At 34.4% G+C, this 17,112-nt stretch overlaps 2 protein-coding genes and 1 long non-coding RNA gene across 4 annotated transcripts; 1 reads left to right on the top strand and 2 right to left on the bottom strand.

Moving 5' to 3' along the window:
• Positions 1–1,426: 1,426 nt before the first annotated feature.
• LOC140009659 (uncharacterized) lies at positions 1,427–3,091 on the top strand. The gene is made up of 2 exons (XR_011817224.1): positions 1,427–1,639; positions 2,404–3,091. It is a non-coding gene; the product is annotated as an uncharacterized lncRNA (long non-coding RNA).
• Positions 3,092–3,539: 448 nt separating this feature from the next.
• Positions 3,540–14,114, bottom strand: LOC113742604 (putative disease resistance protein At3g14460). Its single transcript, XM_072054609.1, has 5 exons — positions 12,221–14,114; positions 4,815–5,241; positions 4,299–4,331; positions 4,034–4,147; positions 3,540–3,862 (listed from the first exon to the last, which is right to left on the bottom strand). The coding sequence occupies exons 1-2, from the start codon at positions 13,970–13,972 to the stop codon at positions 5,110–5,112; spliced, it is 1,884 nt and encodes a 627-aa protein (XP_071910710.1). The 5' UTR covers positions 13,973–14,114; the 3' UTR covers positions 3,540–3,862; positions 4,034–4,147; positions 4,299–4,331; positions 4,815–5,109.
• On the bottom strand, positions 13,921–16,417 carry LOC140009449 (putative disease resistance protein RGA1). Of its 2 annotated transcripts, none has more exons than XM_072055201.1 (2): positions 15,980–16,417; positions 13,921–15,881 (listed from the first exon to the last, which is right to left on the bottom strand). In XM_072055201.1, exon 2 carries the CDS (start codon positions 15,814–15,816, stop codon positions 14,008–14,010), a length of 1,809 nt encoding a protein of 602 aa, XP_071911302.1. In that variant the 5' UTR covers positions 15,817–15,881; positions 15,980–16,417; the 3' UTR covers positions 13,921–14,007. The 2 variants fall into 2 exon arrangements, with proteins under 2 accessions (XP_071911302.1, XP_071911585.1); XM_072055484.1 differs by having other exon boundaries at positions 15,988–16,417.
• Positions 16,418–17,112: the final 695 nt, after the last annotated feature.

The following is a 17,112-nucleotide window of genomic DNA, read 5'->3' as shown; positions in this document are numbered from 1 at the left end:
TACTGTATTTAAATAATTAGTGACTATATATGATTACGGACAATGCTACAGTGCCTATAGTTATGATAACGATATTAGGGAAACCTACTATTATAGGTTTCTATTACCTTTAGTGACAGATTAAGTTTTTTAGCGACTCTTTAAATATTATAGGGCAAATTACATTTTACCCCCTTGTGGTTTTCGCAAAAACCACATAACCCCCCTATGATTGTAAAAGCTATACATAAACCCTCTATGATTTGGGTTAAAGTGTCAAATAGACGGAAAACATCCATCGTGACGATTCGTGTCTTACACGCGCTTGTACTACTGGTAACAGTAAGAAACGTTCCCATATTACCCTTGATCACTTTAACAGATCCAATAAAGCCTAGATCTGTGCTCCTTATCTCTTTCAATGACGGCAATGGATATGGCTCTGTAGATGGTAATGGTGGTGGTTATGGGGCTGGAAGCGGAGGCAGCAGTGACGGCAGTAGATTTGGCTCTGTAGGTGGTAATGGTGGTGGGTCGGATAGGGTGGAGGTGGTGGTCCAGGCGGTAAATATGGTCCAGATGGCGGCAGTAATGGTGATGGATGGAATGGTGGTAGCTATGGTCCTGGTGCAAGCAGCAGGCAAGGGAGTTGGGGCAGCAGCTATGGCTACGGTAGGGGCTGGTGCAGGGGCCCTGGCTTAAGATATGGCAGCAGTAGTACTGGTCATGGCAGCGGAGGTAACAATGGAGAAAGGCAGTATGGAATCACTGGTGGGGGCCTAGACAGGGACAATCAGCAGCTCCCATACAGCATGAAACCATGACTAGAGCTCTGGTTTCAGAAATCGTTTTTTTTGGTAGTTGACCAACGAAAAAGCATGGGAGAAAGAAAGATGCGGAAACCGGAATCCTATCTCTTGAAGAGAGGTGCAGAAAGCTCTGCCTTTGACTCTGGTGGGCCTTCCACCACTTTGACTGTTGCGGACGCGAAGAAAGAAGTAATGAAAGGAAAGGAAAGCCCAGGCCGTGTTCGTTGTTGCCTTTTTTGTATTTATATTAGGGTAATTTAGACATTTCGCCCACAAATCGTCACGATAGGTAGTTTCCGTCTATTTGACACTTTAACCCAAATCATAGAGGGTTTATGTATAGCTTTTACAATCATAGGGGGGTTATGTGGCTTTTGCGAAAACCACGGGAGGGTAAAATGTAATTTACCCAATATTATATTAAACTAATTAATATTAACTTTAGTAAGTTTTTAATTAAAACTAGTAAGTATGTGCCTAAAAGATAAGTTTTAGTCAGAAATACAAATTTACACTTTGAGTAATTTAATTTACTTATTATTTGACAAAATTTACTTTTGTTTAAATTAAACTTACTAATACTAAAAGTAAAAAATTTCCATACTTAAGTAAAAAACACCGATTTCTGAAACGGTTTTGCCTCTCCAAAGTTGGTTGCCTTCTTTTTATTTTCTCACCTCAGGACATGATGGAATAGAAATTTTTTCCTTGCAAAATTTTTCAGTCCACACTTTCCATCTCTATTTCCTGATCGATCGGGCATATGCAGACCCAGCAAAAAGGTTGAGAATTTTATTAAGGTTGGGTGGTGGTATCAAGCAAGAGAGCGGATAAAAAATAACCGCCAAAAGGTTAGACTATCATGTTTCTTGAAAATCGCTTCATTATATTGCTTTAATTTGTTTATCTTTCATTTGATTTGATTGTCAACTTGAAAAATGTATGGGAAATGACTTAGACCCTGTATGTGAAACATAGTAGGGTGTCGGCATTTATGGGAAAAGCAGTTAATTCTGGAATGCATATAAGCTGTTTGCTAAAATGTCAAAAAGAAATTTGTATTATATGATTGATGCCTGTACGGGGTTAAAAGCACAAAGCAACAAGCCTTTTAACTTCCAAATCCACCAAATCCATTCAACTGAATGCTTTATTGAATTCAAATCCACCGACCCAAATAGAGTAATTTATTTGTCAAATGCAACAAGCCTTTTAACTTCTAACTATGTAGTGTTTCATTAGGCATACAAAAGTTCGATCTTATGCATAATTTAAGAGGACAAGTTGACTGCACAAATTTGTTCGGTAATTTCTATTTCTTCAAGACTAAAAGAAAAATCAGATGAAAAAACTATTAAATAAATCATTTAAATCCGTGGTTTATTAATTTTAAACTTTTACATATGAAACAGGGATGCAATTTGAGATAACTTTCAGCAATCTTTGGGTATGGGTTGCGTAGGATTGCAATCTTTAGGTATGATCAGCTTGAGTATGGATTGCGTAGGAGTCCAAAGTTGCAATATTTCATATGTACTACAAAGAATTTAAGTTAAAATCTCAGAAAGCATACAGCAACACATATGTTGACATGATAGCTTTTTTGATATGATAGCTTCTAGCATCATGCTGAAAATGGAAGAAATGACAGTTCATGTAGATGAGCTAGTACAGTTATCTAACAAATCGCCCAAGCATGGTGGTGGTATAAGTTGGAGAACCATTATTGATCGGCTTGACAAATTATCTTCTGATGAAATTCAACTATTATGCATACAAGAAGACACTCGATCTGAATTCCATAGCAATAAGCTTTCGGGATACACTTTCGGTCAAATGGGGATACAATGTGTTCGGCTAATAAATGCAGTGTCTGTTCTAGATGCTTCTTTGGTGAAGTTGTAGTTAAGAAAGCCTTAATGGGACGCTTTTAAGCATATATGTATATATATATATATATATATATATTTATATATATATATATATATCCTGGTTTCAGAAAAAGTCAAAGCATGTGGCTTTGTATTACTGGTGATCAATATACGTTCAAAGAAGGCTTCCTAAGTCTTCAAAAGTCAGAGCGTACTCTTCCAAGCAGATGCCAAACAAACTGATCTACTTAGTCGAGCTTGTTTTGGCCGCCCGGTAGTCACAGCTGAGAAGGATAAGCAGTGGTTCCAATTAGGTCTGGAGGAAGCTTTTTACCTCTTCTATGTCCTAAAATGCATCAAAATTGTCAACGAAAATAATTGTGAAATTGATAGTGAAGAGTTGTGGATGTACATGATGTCCAAAAAGGAAAATGTTACGAATTTATTCAAATCTTATTCTCATCTTCCACTACAACAAAAATGGCTTTTAACGACATTTAAAAATGTCAGTATAGATAATTTAACTTGACACTTTATCTATCCTCACACCTAGGGCGAGTGTTGTCCCTTCCAATGTGGGGATAGACTCATACTATTCAACATGTCAAGAAAACTATGCTGTTATAACATTCCATCTGCCAACAAAAATCCCTTTTCTTGATAATTGAAAGTGTCAGGATAGGTATAATACAATATTAAAATATCGAATTCTATGCTGACACTTTTAATTGTCAGGAGTTTTTTTTTTTTTTTTAAGATAGAAGCAACCTGCAGGTAGTGCTCCCTGCTATACATTCTGTCAATCAGAAACCCAAAGGACTTTTAAAATTATCCCAAAGAACAGAATGCATATAAGATAATATGCTATGATGCAAAAATCTAGAAACATCAAACTTGAGCAGTATCGTGATTATGAGAACTGAAAATGCCAACTCCCATAAGCAAGAGGAGATTTGTCATCATGTTTCATACATCAAAAGCAAAATGCAAATGAGACTAAATGATATACAAGCCAACACACAGTGGAAAATCTCAGAATAAATGCAAGCGCACTTTGTTTATAGCAATAACAATTCGCACTCCAGCTGCTTTGGCATGAGCAATGGCCTCTTCTGTTTGAGGTCGAATTCCATCATCAGTAGCAACTACAATAACAGCAATGTTTGTTACTCTGGCTCCACAAGCTCTCATTGCTCCAAATGCCTATCCAACCATTTTTACAGTTATGTTAGATAATTCATCTTGACAAAGGCCTTTTAAGATATGTCTGCAAAATCTCCAAGAAGAGCATTTGACATAAAAATTTTAAAAAAAGAAAAAAACTTGCATGAATAAGCAGTTAAAAGTTAGAACCAGTGCTACATCATTAATTACCTCATGTCCAGGGGTGTCAAGGAAAACACCAGTCTGTGGCTTGCCATCAAAAGGTACTTGTACCTTGTATGCCCCCATGCCTTGAGTAATTCCACCTGCTTCAGATGCTGTCACCTACAGTAGGTTGTCTAAGATTTAGTTCCCAGCTATTCAAGTATCATAACATAAGACAGAATAAGGTACTTCTTCTAAAGTCATCAAATGATAATGGCATTACAAATAATGTACCTCAACGTGAACATCAATAAAAATAATCGATTCATACCTTGCTTTTCCTGATGTAATCCAAAAGTGTGGTCTGCCAACCCAAAAGAAAACCAGTAATATATTAGCTAAAGATTGTTATGGGACAATAAATCTAGAATGACTCTCCTAAAGATCAATTAACTGGAAGCACACAAAATGTTCATAGGCAACAATCAAATAACAAAGAAAGGTAAAATTATTTCATGCGATGAGATCATAATGACTTCAAAAAAGGTCCATTAACTGGCCATTCTAGTTGACGATTTGCAATAAATCATTATTCATGTTCTTTAAGGTACAAATATCACTTTCCGTTCCTTGAAATTAATGGCATTGTAGCTGTGGATGATAACCGTGTGGGGCCACTTTACAAGCATATTTTTCCTCCAGCTTTAACGCCATGGCTTTCATTCGTTGGGTTGCCGTGGAAGGTCTTTTGTAAATATTCCATGTTCTCAGTTTATGAACTGTTCTGGTTGATAATGCATTTAATTGATAAAAGCGATTTTTTTTCCCTTTGACTGCTAGGTTGTACCTTTCCCCTTGTTTGAATTTCAGAGCAAGTGGATAGCTAGTACTCTGTGTGGTCGGCTTTCACTTCCTTCTCCCAAGGAGATGATGGCTGATATTCAAGCTTTCTACTCATCAATGGAAGCATCTGGCACTCCAAAGCGGTATACTCATAACATGGCTGGTTATCAAGTAGAAAATGCTCACCTCCTGCTGATTTGATTTCGCTGCAGCTCTTCATTGTCATCTTTCACCAGTGTGACCCTCTTTGCACTTGCTTTTCCATGGACCTAGTCTAGAGTTTTTAATTTCTGCCCAACTCAACTGATGCGTTGTTTTATATCGCCAGTTCGAATATGACGATTGGTTGGCTGCTCAGTGTGGTTGTCTGCCGACTGAATAATGGAGAAAGCAGATGTATGTTGAAACTTCCATGAGAAAGAGGTCTCAGCCTGAGACATACAGAGACCAGTGGGAAGATGAACACTTGGTCAGACAGGCACAAGCTGATTTTTCACAGTACTTTTCAAAAGTTCCCAGTAGCTAGATATCAAAATCACCCTTCTAATTGGTTGATTTGTTGATGGGGTTTGTTTATTGTTTAATCCTTGATTTTCTCAAAATCATATAGACTGGTGAATAGTGGCAACGCAGTGTCATGAGTCTGTAATTCTCATGAACGTAACACTTGCAACCCAATAAGCTGAATAAGAGGACTAGATGTTACATTTTTTGTCCAGCTAATGAGAATAATACTTTGAACTTTATTTATATTTTCATCTTAAACTCATTAGCTAAATGGGATATATTGTAAAGAACAGTATCAGTTAAAAGACTACAAAAAGATTAGCATCAGTTAAAGGAAGAAAAAGCCATCTACCACAGCTTGTTCTTGCACCACAGAACAAGATATTGTCCACAGAATGCTGCTTTTGGTAGCTAGGCTTAAACCGGTAATGTACTGTACAAAAAGGTGTGCACCAGCCATAAGTAATCGTCAACTACATGATCACTGACCCATAAGTAATTTACCAAAATCACAATGCCGAACAAAATAAGAATGACTTAGCACAAAGCCCCATTATACAACTATTAGAACTCAAAGCATCATACACCATTTTTTATTTTCGCCACACAACAGAAACCTCAAACTATAAAACAGGAAAAAAAATCAAATTTAATTCATAAATCAGCTCTTTAAAAAATCCAAATAGCAAATTTTAACTGACACCCAACTAGATTTTCAACAAAGATTATCGAGGCATTTCATCAAACATGTCGAAGGCTATTACTAATTCTACACAAACAACTCCATTTCCTCTTTCCCTGTCCTCTTTTAGCTTATAAACTTCTGAAGCGCTATAATTTATAACCATCACATGCCTATAATAGCACAAACTTGGTCAAAATTTTGAGCCAAAAATAACTATAAAACAACGTTCCGCGTACAATTTCAACAAATAGGGGGAAAAACACACACACACACACAAAGATGCACTGCATATCTGTGCAACTACAGGAACGCAAAAACCACGAATTTGAAGTAGTAAGTGGGCTTTTGGCTTACCTAGACACCTTCGGAAGCTGTAGAGACGGGGGAAGAGGTGAAATCGGAGTCAAGGGTAAGAAAAAGGAAAATGGCGAGACCGAAAAACGAGATTGCCATTAGTAAAAGTAAGCCAATGAACCAGGAAGTTTGCCAAAAGGGCAAATTGAGATTGGACTTGAAAGACAATTCTCGATAAACTATTCAAGTCGGGGGAGAAATTTGTTGAGCCGAATTTGAAGAAGAAGATGATGATGACCTGAAAGTGGGTTTCCTTCGAGAGAGATTTTGTTGCTGATGCTGCTGTTAGCTGCCTGAGGGAGCCACGGTTGAAGCTTTATGGAAACTGCTGCTTGGCTGCTACCCATTTTTCCCACCAACTACATCGGAATCTGACAACAGAGAGATAGAGAGACAGAGAGAGGGGGGCTGGAAATGGTGAAGCTGGAAAATGAAAATTTTGAGCAAGTGTTTTGAGTAAGTGTTTTGGCCGGCAGAATGAAAATTTTGAGTGTTTTAGAGCGAATGAATCTTCCGCCAAAATCAAACGATGCCGTTTAGTGTCTTTCTTTTTTTTTGGTATATCTCACATTTTCTCAAGTGTCATGTTAGATAGTCTAAAGGCACATTATTATTTTTATATCTAATAAAATAAAAAAAATTAGACTATATATTATTGAATTGCTAATAAGTGTCATGATAGGAGTGTTATAATGACACAAACCAACAAGTGTCCTTACAGATATGTCAGGAAAAGCCATTTTTGTTGTAGTGGATGAAGAATTGGGTGGTTAGATCATGATCACAGTATGGTGTGGACTTTATCGCCTACCAGCATCATCCATCTTTGGTGCATTCAGAGTATGCTGTGATTGTTTTGTCTGATAACAATGGTGAAACAAATGGGCGTTTGATGGTTTGGTCTGATTATCATTGCACACTTGACTTTGTGGCAGTGTTGCAAAGACATTGTTGCTTGTTAATATTGATAAATGTGGAGAGAATGTAACATTGTTACATTGTTGAAGAAAGGACAATCACTAGGTGGAGCCCACAACAATGCCGTGAGAACCAAACAATTGCAACTGGGGAATCTTGACACCAAGAATTTGCGGCAGCAGTTGTCAACAAGGATTAATGACAAATCAGACCATGGAATATTTTGATGAATTGTAATGCAGGCTTTGATGGTTTTAGAAGGGATTGTCCCTTCTGTACAATTTAGAAAGATTCAAGTCCCTGTGGATTGTTTAAGCTCAAAATGTAATTGATATCAACGTTGCATGTTCCTGTTAAAAAAAAAAAAAGTCTTCAGCCTTTCCAGTTTAAAATGGAAATGCAGAATCAAACTTCAATACCCTCTGGTTTTCGAGCTACTCATTTATTAATCCTGAAGGTTATCATTTACTCATTTGTTCCACTTCAGATGACTTCATGAAATTAATAAATGATAACTAAACAAATGAAATATGAGCTCAATTGATCGTGTTCAAACTATATATTCTATTAATGGTTAGTATATATGAAATTGTATTTTTCATATGTAGCATTTTATATCTACTAACAAATAAATTACTAATGTTTTGAACAAATCAAACCTAAACTCATGGTGTGATATGTATATTGTTGTTTACATTTATACTTATGCCATCGTCATTTCTTCCCATTTGCTTTTTAAGAGTGCAAATTTCTTTTGATTGTATTGGTAAAAAAAATAACATGTTTTACAAACTATTCCAATTTATTTAGAAAATGTTACTAATTTCATTAGAAATTATGAAATGTAATCATGGTATATTAATTTTTTACTAAACATAAATATTGCATATAAAAAGAAATAGATTTTTTATTTTGTTTTACTTTGAATAGAAAAACTTGTGGTAGTAATAACGAAATAGTGACAAGGGTACAACTTTCAAATCAACAACCAACGTGCACTTAATTAAGTTAATATTTTTTAATTGATCAGACTGATATATGCCATAAAGTAGTATGATTTACTCATTTATAAATTGACAATTTTAGCAGTTTATAGACCATTCACCTATAAATTTATGATTATTATAAAATGACATTTTATAATAATTTACATACTATTTGCGAATTAAAAATAATTTTGATAAAAATGTGCATATAAATCCATATTGTAAATGATACAAAATATATTTGAAACTCACAAAACTTAATATATGGGTAAATTTACTATAATTTTCAAAGATTATGCTACATTAGTACAACTTTAACTTTTATACTTGTGACCTAGAAAATAAATTTATTAAAACACATAACATTTATAAATGATACATACATTTATTAAAATGCTTAAAACACATAACATTTATGAATGATACATACAATCATGTATTATACATTTACGTTACCAACAATTACTAACTATAATATTAAGTTTCAATTATTAATAAAAAAATCTTAGCATTATTTTAAATAAACTTCCTAATACTTGTTTCATATAAGTTTCTTTAAGTAAAATAGTAAATTTATGCCACAAACTAGTAAGTTTTGATGATTAACCAAATTTACTATTCTATCAACAAGATTTACTATTAATCTATAAAAACTTACTATTACTTGAACTAAACTTACTCTCTAAAAAATAAGTTTCGAATATAGAGTAGTAATTTATTTTTTAAACAAAGTAACTTTCATTTTTATTTCGATTTACTTTTTGAGACGTAAATAGGATAACACTTATATGACCATTTTCGATTTATTTTGATTTACTTTTAGCGACCATTTGATTATTTGATAGACCTATCACCTAAATAGGATAACACTTAAAAATAAAAAAGTAAGTTTCCCATCTGAAATAGTAAGTTAACAGTAATAAATTGGTAACTTTTATACTACAAAAGGTAAATTGGAATAAATATTAAACTTACTTTTTAAATAAATAAATTACTATTTTATATCCCAAAGTTACTTTTTAGAGAGTAAGTTTAATTCAAGTAATAGTAAGTTTTTATACATAAATAGTAATTCTTACTGATAACATGGTAAAATTGATTAATAATCAAAACTTACTGATTTATGGGACACATGTACTATTTTACTTTAAAACATATTTCAAACTAGTATTAGAAAATTTATTTGAAATAACGATAAGATGTTTTATTAATGATTAATTCTTAGTGCCTTAGTTAGTAAGTACTCATAATATACCTGTATAATACATGATTATAGGTATAATTTTAAAAAAATTTATTTATATATTTTAAAATACTATGAAAAATAGTTTGACTTTTCACATAATCTTGTAAAATATGTAATAAAATTTTGTCGTATTATAAGTTTTTAATCATTTTCAATTTTTGAAAAGTTTGAAAGTTTGGATAACAATAACAACAAATCTTCCTAGTTATATATAGAATATTACTTGTTTATATATCAAAATTTTTATAATTTAACACCTATGACTATAATAAGATGATAAAATTTTAATAAATTTACATCTAAGACATAAGAAATAATAAGAGTAAGAGTCTAAACAAAATGAGAAATAATATAATAATAATAATGACAAAATTAGTATAACAATTAATATAAGGAAATCAGTATGATCTGCATTTTTTTTTCCTTTGGAGATTGTTCATAAGAATAGGATCCAATAATTATAAATGAAAATCACATGCATATATAATCTATTGTATAATTTAAACTAAATTTAGTTCACGTATAAAATGGTCCTAAAATAATTAGTACACTATGATATAATGTTATTTTAAGAACAAATTTTTTTTTCCTAAAAGTCTGAAATATCCATGACATACGTATGAGGGATATTTTACCATATTTGTATCTCACATCTAATCATGAAAGTTAATTTGAGAAAAAATATTTTTGACAATAGAATTATTTTGAATTTAGTCAACAAGTTGAGATTTTTTAAACAATAAAAGTGAAATATTTTGGGAACTTAGTTGTTTATTTTCCCATAATTAAAAATTGCTATATTTTAGCAATTGTTGCCATTGACTTTTCATTCTGTAGACTAATTTTTATCAATGCAAAATTAGTTTTATTAACAATAATTGAAGTTCCATTGATCCAAGGATTGGCATTTTATTGCTATTATTTTATATGTAAATATTTAATCTAAGTAATAAAATAAATAATAGCTACTTAAAAAAAAAAGAAAAATTGGTGCTCAATTGATTGTGGTGTAAAATATTAGTATACAATTAACTAGAGTTTGAAATGGAATTAAATTTATTTAGTATTTTATTGCTAACAACTTTGGCCCCATTTAATAGTTAAAGAAAAAAAAATAAAAGAGACGTAGAGATTGGGATTGGTTCCTTAGTGTGAAAAAGGAAAGTTCTTCTAAACTAATGCTGCGTGAAATTCTAGATGCACATGAAATTAGAAATGTGATAACTTTGTAATTCATTCTTGTTCATGATGAATTTCTTCGATTCTATATAGAATCGCAATTTTTTTTGTTCAGCATGAAAACATTCTTTTTTTGTCATATTGATGGCTTTTGCTTTTAAGATTATCTACATATCGGTGGTTAGTATTATTGACAAGGTTAGAGGTCATGGAAAATGTTACTAATTTTAGGAGAAATTATGTATTGTAAAAATGTTTTTATAATTTTCTATTAAACATAACTACTGCAAACAATAGGAAAAGATGTTTTATTTTATTTTGCTTTGATTAGAATAACTTGTACTAGTAATAAAGGAAATTTCAATTCAACAATCAACGTGCACATGATTACAGTAATTTTTTAGTCTTTTAGACTAATATATGCCATAAAGTAGTCAGATTTAGTCGTTCATGAATTCATAATTTTAACAGTTTACATAAAATTCATCTATAGAAAATATGGTGATGTACAGATAAGTGCAATTCTATATATAACTCGAAAGATTTGTTGTTACTGTCATCCAATCTTTCTAACTTTTCACAAATTCAAAAATAATTCAAAATTTATAATATGACAAATTATTCTTACATATTTTATAAGGTCATATGCAAAAAAAAAAAAAAAGTTTTCATAGTATATTTAAAAAGCTTAAAACATATAACATTTATAAATGATACATATAATTGTGTATCATATATTTACATTACGAGTAATTACTAACTATAATACTAAGTTTCAATTATTAATAAAAAAATCTTAGCATTATTTCAAATAAACTTCCTAATACTTGTTTCATATAAGTTTCTTTAAGTAAAATAGTAAATTTCTGTCACAAACTAGTAAGTTTTGATGATTAACCAAATTTACTATTCTATCAATAATATTTACTATTAATCTATAAAAACTTACTATTACTTGAACTAAACTTACTCTCCAAAAGCTAATTTTCAGATATAGAGTAGTAATTTACTTTAAAAAAAAGTAAGTTCCATATTTATTCAAATTTACTTTTTGAGGCATAAAAGTTACTAATTTATTGAGTTAACTTACTATTTTTTATGTAAAACTTACTAACCAAAATTTGAGGTACTATTTTATTTAAATGACCAGTACAACAGGTAATCAAATGGTCGCTAAAAGTATTTTTATCTGTTATATCAGGTAAAAACAGTTTCGTTACCATAACTATCGTTACTTCAGACTTTTCCATATGATTACAGGTGTAGGTATTCAACAATACTAATTCCACAATACTAATGTATGGTTATGGTGTTTTCCTATTTTTAGTAATTTTTCAAATTTTTTGGAAACTCTTATATGCATGTTATAATGACATGAATTAGCTTAAAAATTGAAAGAGAGAGTAATCTTTTGCCAGAAGAAGTAGAGGAATAGATATTTACAGAGAAAAAGAGTGAGGGACAAATACGGGTAGAATAAGATGATCCAATAAGAATGAGAAGCAATTAATTAAAATTTTGAGATGAGATCTTACCGGAACAATAATATCACGCTCCGGAATATTAGAGATCTTGGGCCACTCGGAGCCGCTTTCAGGAGTGCATCTTTGGGCTAATAGAGGACAAAGACTAATTTCCAGACGTCTTAATTTGAGGCGTTCCATGGCATCTACGGAGGGTAAATATTCAAGCTTTTTGCAACCCCACAGGCGTAGGACTTCAAGAGACGCAAGGTTCCCAAGCCAATCTGGTAAGGCTTCGATTGCTCTGAAGTCATTTAGAGACAGTGATGTGATGGTAGTCAAGTCTTGAAGCTGATGTGGCAGAGATTTCGTGTCAGGCATTCCATTCAAAGACACGTGTTGGAGTGATGATGAAGATGCTAATCCAGCCCAATCAAATTCGATTACTGAGTCATCTGAGAAGGGACCAATCTTCACTTCCCTTAAGCTGGTAAGATAGCCAAATCCACTAGGCATCTCAGCAATCAAGTTGGGACAGTCGAATAATTTGAAGCTCTCGAGAGAAGGGGTTCGTCGCAAATCAAGGGGAAAGGAGACCAGACTGCGGCAATCGGACAACTTCAGCTTTCGGAGAGACGTACACGACTCGAACATCTCCGCTGGTAACCTTGTCAATGCATCGCACTCAACGACAGTAAATCGCTCAAGAGACTTAAGGAGGCCTTTCTGTCCAAATGAATTTTTAGGATTTGGATATCCAAATGAATCAATTCTCGAGCAACCCCGTATCTCCAAGTGCTCTAAAGCTTGAAATTGATAAAGAGCTTCTGGCAACTCCCGTAAATTCTTACAAGCATAGACTGCCAATCTCTCAAGACAAGCGGCGCAACTCATTCCTCTTAATGTTGTTATATTATTGGCAGACACCAATTCTACACGCTGAAGAGTTGGAAAAAGACAGAGTCGCTCAAGCGTGTCAGTGAGTAGACTGTTACAGCCATCAATACTCAAGCTGCTCTCTGGTCGTCTCACTAATTCTAGAGACTCTATGGGTTGACTAAGACCACCCCTTAATTGAAGGGACGAGAGATTGGCTATATTGCTCAAAACCTTTTCTGCCAGCAAAACGTGGCAATTCCCTCTGATTTCCAATACATCAAGACTTGGGAAACAACTTGGAGTTAGCTGGGGGCAATCACTAATAGACAACGTTTCCAGCACGGGAAACACATCCATGACATTTACTTCACCTGCGGTTGACATCATTTCGTGTGCGTCCTTCCACTCTTCCAAATTTTTCATGCTTTCAAGGGAGAGATTTTTTAGGAATGACAGCTGTCCTAGTGCTGGGAGCTTTCTGCATCTTGTGCAATCCTCCACCCGCAACTCCACCAGTGATGTCAATGTCAAATTCATGAACCATTGTGGAAACTGATCACCCATGAACTTCAAAATTTGTAACTCTTTTAAATTTGGGTGAGGTTGGAGGCCTTCCAACACATCTTCATCACAATTATCACTTTCTCGATCCCTATTGCCCCACTCAAATACCAACCGATGCAGATTTGGCTTTTTAGATAGGTTCGCCAGTTCAGCATCATCTTTGCCATTTACTAATTCAAGATTTCTGATCTCCAAGGAGCCTTTAAGATCTTCCAAGGTTCCAAGCTCTTGGATACCACGACCTTCCTCTTGACGACCGGTGTTAAAGAACTCCAGCGTTTGAAGACAAGTCCATCGTCTAATCCCGGATGGCATTTGGATTTCGCGTCTTGTATAATAATCATCACAGTGAAGATGTCTCATGCTAATCAAACTGCTCATCTCCTTTGGAAAACCATCTTCAAGCCTGTCAATTCTTAGTGTTTGCAAGCTATAAAGTTTGCAAAGAGATTCTGGCAAAGTTCTAATCCAAGAACCTGAAATGTCAAGTGTAAATGTATTAGTTTGCCAATGGAGGTCGGCAACTCTTTGACATCTGCTCCAAACAATTTTAGGACATGCAAGTATTTGAACTTAGATAACTTTTCATCAGCTATGCCACCCTCCAGAAATAATGTGCGAAGTGATGCTGATTTGTTTTCGTTCATGTTTTCTAACATTCTTTCAGATGCCGCAAGGTAACGCTCCTGATTGCTGCTGTTATGATTCAAAATTGATTTTGCAAAATCGTGCACAAGGTCATGCATTTTATACCAGGTTCCCCTCCAATCTCTTACTTCTTCCAATAAGGAAGTTTGCAGCAAAATTCTCAAATACTCACATCCTATTTTCTCCATCATTCTTTCATTTTGGGAATCCGGTTGAAGAAAGCCTTCAGCCATCCAAAGCTCAACTAGTAGATCTTGTTCCAATTCAGTATCTTGATCAAATATTGAGCAATATGCAAAACATTTCTTAACCGGTGCAGGTGACAGATGATCAAAACTCACCTTAATTATTTGCTCAGTCCCACCCTTCAAGAGACTCTCCTTCAAAATAGATAGCCACTCCTCTTTTGTCTTTTTATTATATAACAAACCTCCGATTAACTTTGCTGCTAGAGGTAGACCGTCACATCTTCCTAAAACTTGCTCCCTTATGTCTTCCAATCCTCTTGGTACTTCTTCCCCTACATTTGCCCAATTTTTCACGATAGACCAGCAAACATCATCGCATAGCCTTCCCAGCTCATGGCGAGTAAAATTGATCTGCGGATGTCTAGACAGAATAGTTTCCACTTCTTGCAGCCGAGAAGTAACAAGACACCAGCTCCCTTTCTTCGCATTGAGTCCCGCCAAAGTGTTGAAAAAGTCATCCAACAATCCATCTTGATTATTATTCCACAAATCATCAAGGACAAGCAAATATCTTTTCTCCTTGAGTTCATCTTGAATTTTTTGAACTATTACTTGCCTATTATCCCCTTCAACCTTTCCTCCTGTTAACGATTCAAGAATCATTTTGAAGACCTTCTCGATTCTATCTACTTCTTCAGCCACACAAACCCAAATTTTTTTGTCAAAATCATTATCAAATTGTGGAGTGTTGAAAACGGCTTTAGCTAGAGTTGTTTTGCCTAAACCACCCATGCCAGTTATGGAAATAACTGAAACACGATCACTTTCAGATTCGGTCAACAACTTCTCAACTATTTCTGATTCATTCTCGTCTCTTCCTAGGACATCTCTTCGAACAATAGTAGCGTCGGTCTGTCGGTTTGTTGTGGCTTCAACTTGGAGCTTGGAGGGCAGTCTCAAACGTTCGGCATCCCGATGGATCCTTTCAAGGTTCGCGTTGACCCCCCTGATCATTGAGCCCAACCTCCAACGAAAACCAATTTTATTAAAGAATGAAAAGCAGAAGAGTACCTTCTTTTTCATGGGTTGATCTTGATACTTCACCTGCCGACGAAGATTTTCATAGTTGAGCTCGTCCAGCACATTGTCAGCTTTGAAAACCTCTTCTTCCAGCTGCTCGAGCCACTTTTGCACCCCAAGAAGCCTCGGATCATGGCTATGTTTTACCTCGTCAGCACCGGCCAAGAAGCCTCGGATCATTTCAGCAGATTTGTTGAGTCTCTCCAGCTCCGTTGGGAATTCACGAGCCAGATTAACATGATCAGCAGCAAGGGAAACAACCGCCTGCAATGCGACCTTAATAGTAGCACTAACAGCGGCATCAGCCATTTTTTTCTCGCTTGGGATTGGAATTAGGATGAAAGTGTTCTGCAATGGTGATGGGGGGATGCTTTCTGCGATGAGACAAGGAAGGATATGGTTCAACTTTGGCAACTAAGGGCAGCAAAATCTGTGGAGGCTAAAACTTGCGGGAATGAAAATTTTCTTTTACCGCTTTACCGTGACTTCCTGGAAGTTGCCGACAATTCGTAGCCACACCTTCTTGCCGACAAGTCGTCGCATCTGCAGCATATAGCCAACCTTCAACTTGCAGCTAAAACTCATCATCTCTTTCTTACTGGCTTAACGATGGCTAATTACTTAGAATATAGGTAAGAAAAAAAAAATTCGGACACTTATTGATCTGACAGATGGTGGATATAAATCTATTGTTGCCGGGCTGACAAAGCCCGGCACCTGACACCAAATTTTTTTTTTTAAAAAGATGTCAGGTGCCGGGCTGACATAGCCCGTCACCTGACCCAATTTTTTTTTAAAACATGGCAGGTACCGGGCTGTGTCGGCCCGGCACTTGACACCAATTTTTTTTTTTAAAAAGATGTCAGGTGCTAGGCTGACACACCATCACCTGACCGATTGAAGAAACAGTTCCATGCATTTGTACTAAAGCATGTATAGAAGGTAAGTTCTAGGCCTAATCTCCAAAATGCGTCTATTGAGCTAAAGACACCGAATTAAAGAGCAAGAGAACTAGGAAACATCCTTTAATTGAACAGTAGTATGAGAATGGCTGGAAAGAAGAAATCAAATCCTGCATGTAGATCTAATAATTAATCTAATTAAATATTAGTTAAGATATATTTCAGATATCATATTTTTTAAAATATAAGATTATTTAGAAAAGGTAAATAAATACAAGAGAAAGTATGTAAGATTAAATAGAAAAAATATATAAATGCAAGAGAAGCTAATAATTATTAGTATGTATATATATACATGGCAAATGTGTAACATTGAATTCATCCCTCTCCCGCGGTATCTTTCTTAGTATTTAAGTACACTCAAAACATTTTTGGGGAATCTACACATTGTTCGGCACATGCATTGCAAAAGTGGTCTTTCCTTAATATTTGGTCCAAATAATACATCAATTATAAAATACTTGGTAAAATAAAGCAACACTAACCAATCCGTTTGGATTAGCTGTTTTTGGGGTTGTTTTTCAAAAACAACATTGTAGCATTTTATTTTTGAAATACAAGTCCGTTTTGATTAGTTGTTTTTGGGGTTGTTTTTCAAAAACTATATGAAAAACTTTTACTGTAGATGTTTTTTGGATTATTT

The sequence above is a fragment of the Coffea arabica genome, chromosome 1c, assembly GCF_036785885.1.
Source record: "Coffea arabica cultivar ET-39 chromosome 1c, Coffea Arabica ET-39 HiFi, whole genome shotgun sequence".
In the NCBI taxonomy this organism is placed as follows: Eukaryota; Viridiplantae; Streptophyta; class Magnoliopsida; order Gentianales; family Rubiaceae; genus Coffea; species Coffea arabica.
The sequence above is the reverse complement of the archived record's forward strand: the minus strand, read 5'-3'. Positions and strand labels throughout refer to the sequence as shown.

What these genes read in the sequence shown, in the direction of transcription:
- LOC113742604 (XM_072054609.1), bottom strand. Translation starts at nt 13,972, where the DNA reads ATGAGCAGTTTGATTAGCATGAGACATCTTCACTGTGATGATTATTAT. An exon ending in AGCGTGATATTATTGTTCCG is followed by an intron (nt 5,242 to 12,220) that starts GTAAGATCTCAT and finishes TGTATGTCTCAG; the next exon opens with GCTGAGACCTCTTTCTCATG.
- LOC140009449 (XM_072055201.1), bottom strand. Translation starts at nt 15,816, where the DNA reads ATGGCTGATGCCGCTGTTAGTGCTACTATTAAGGTCGCATTGCAGGCG.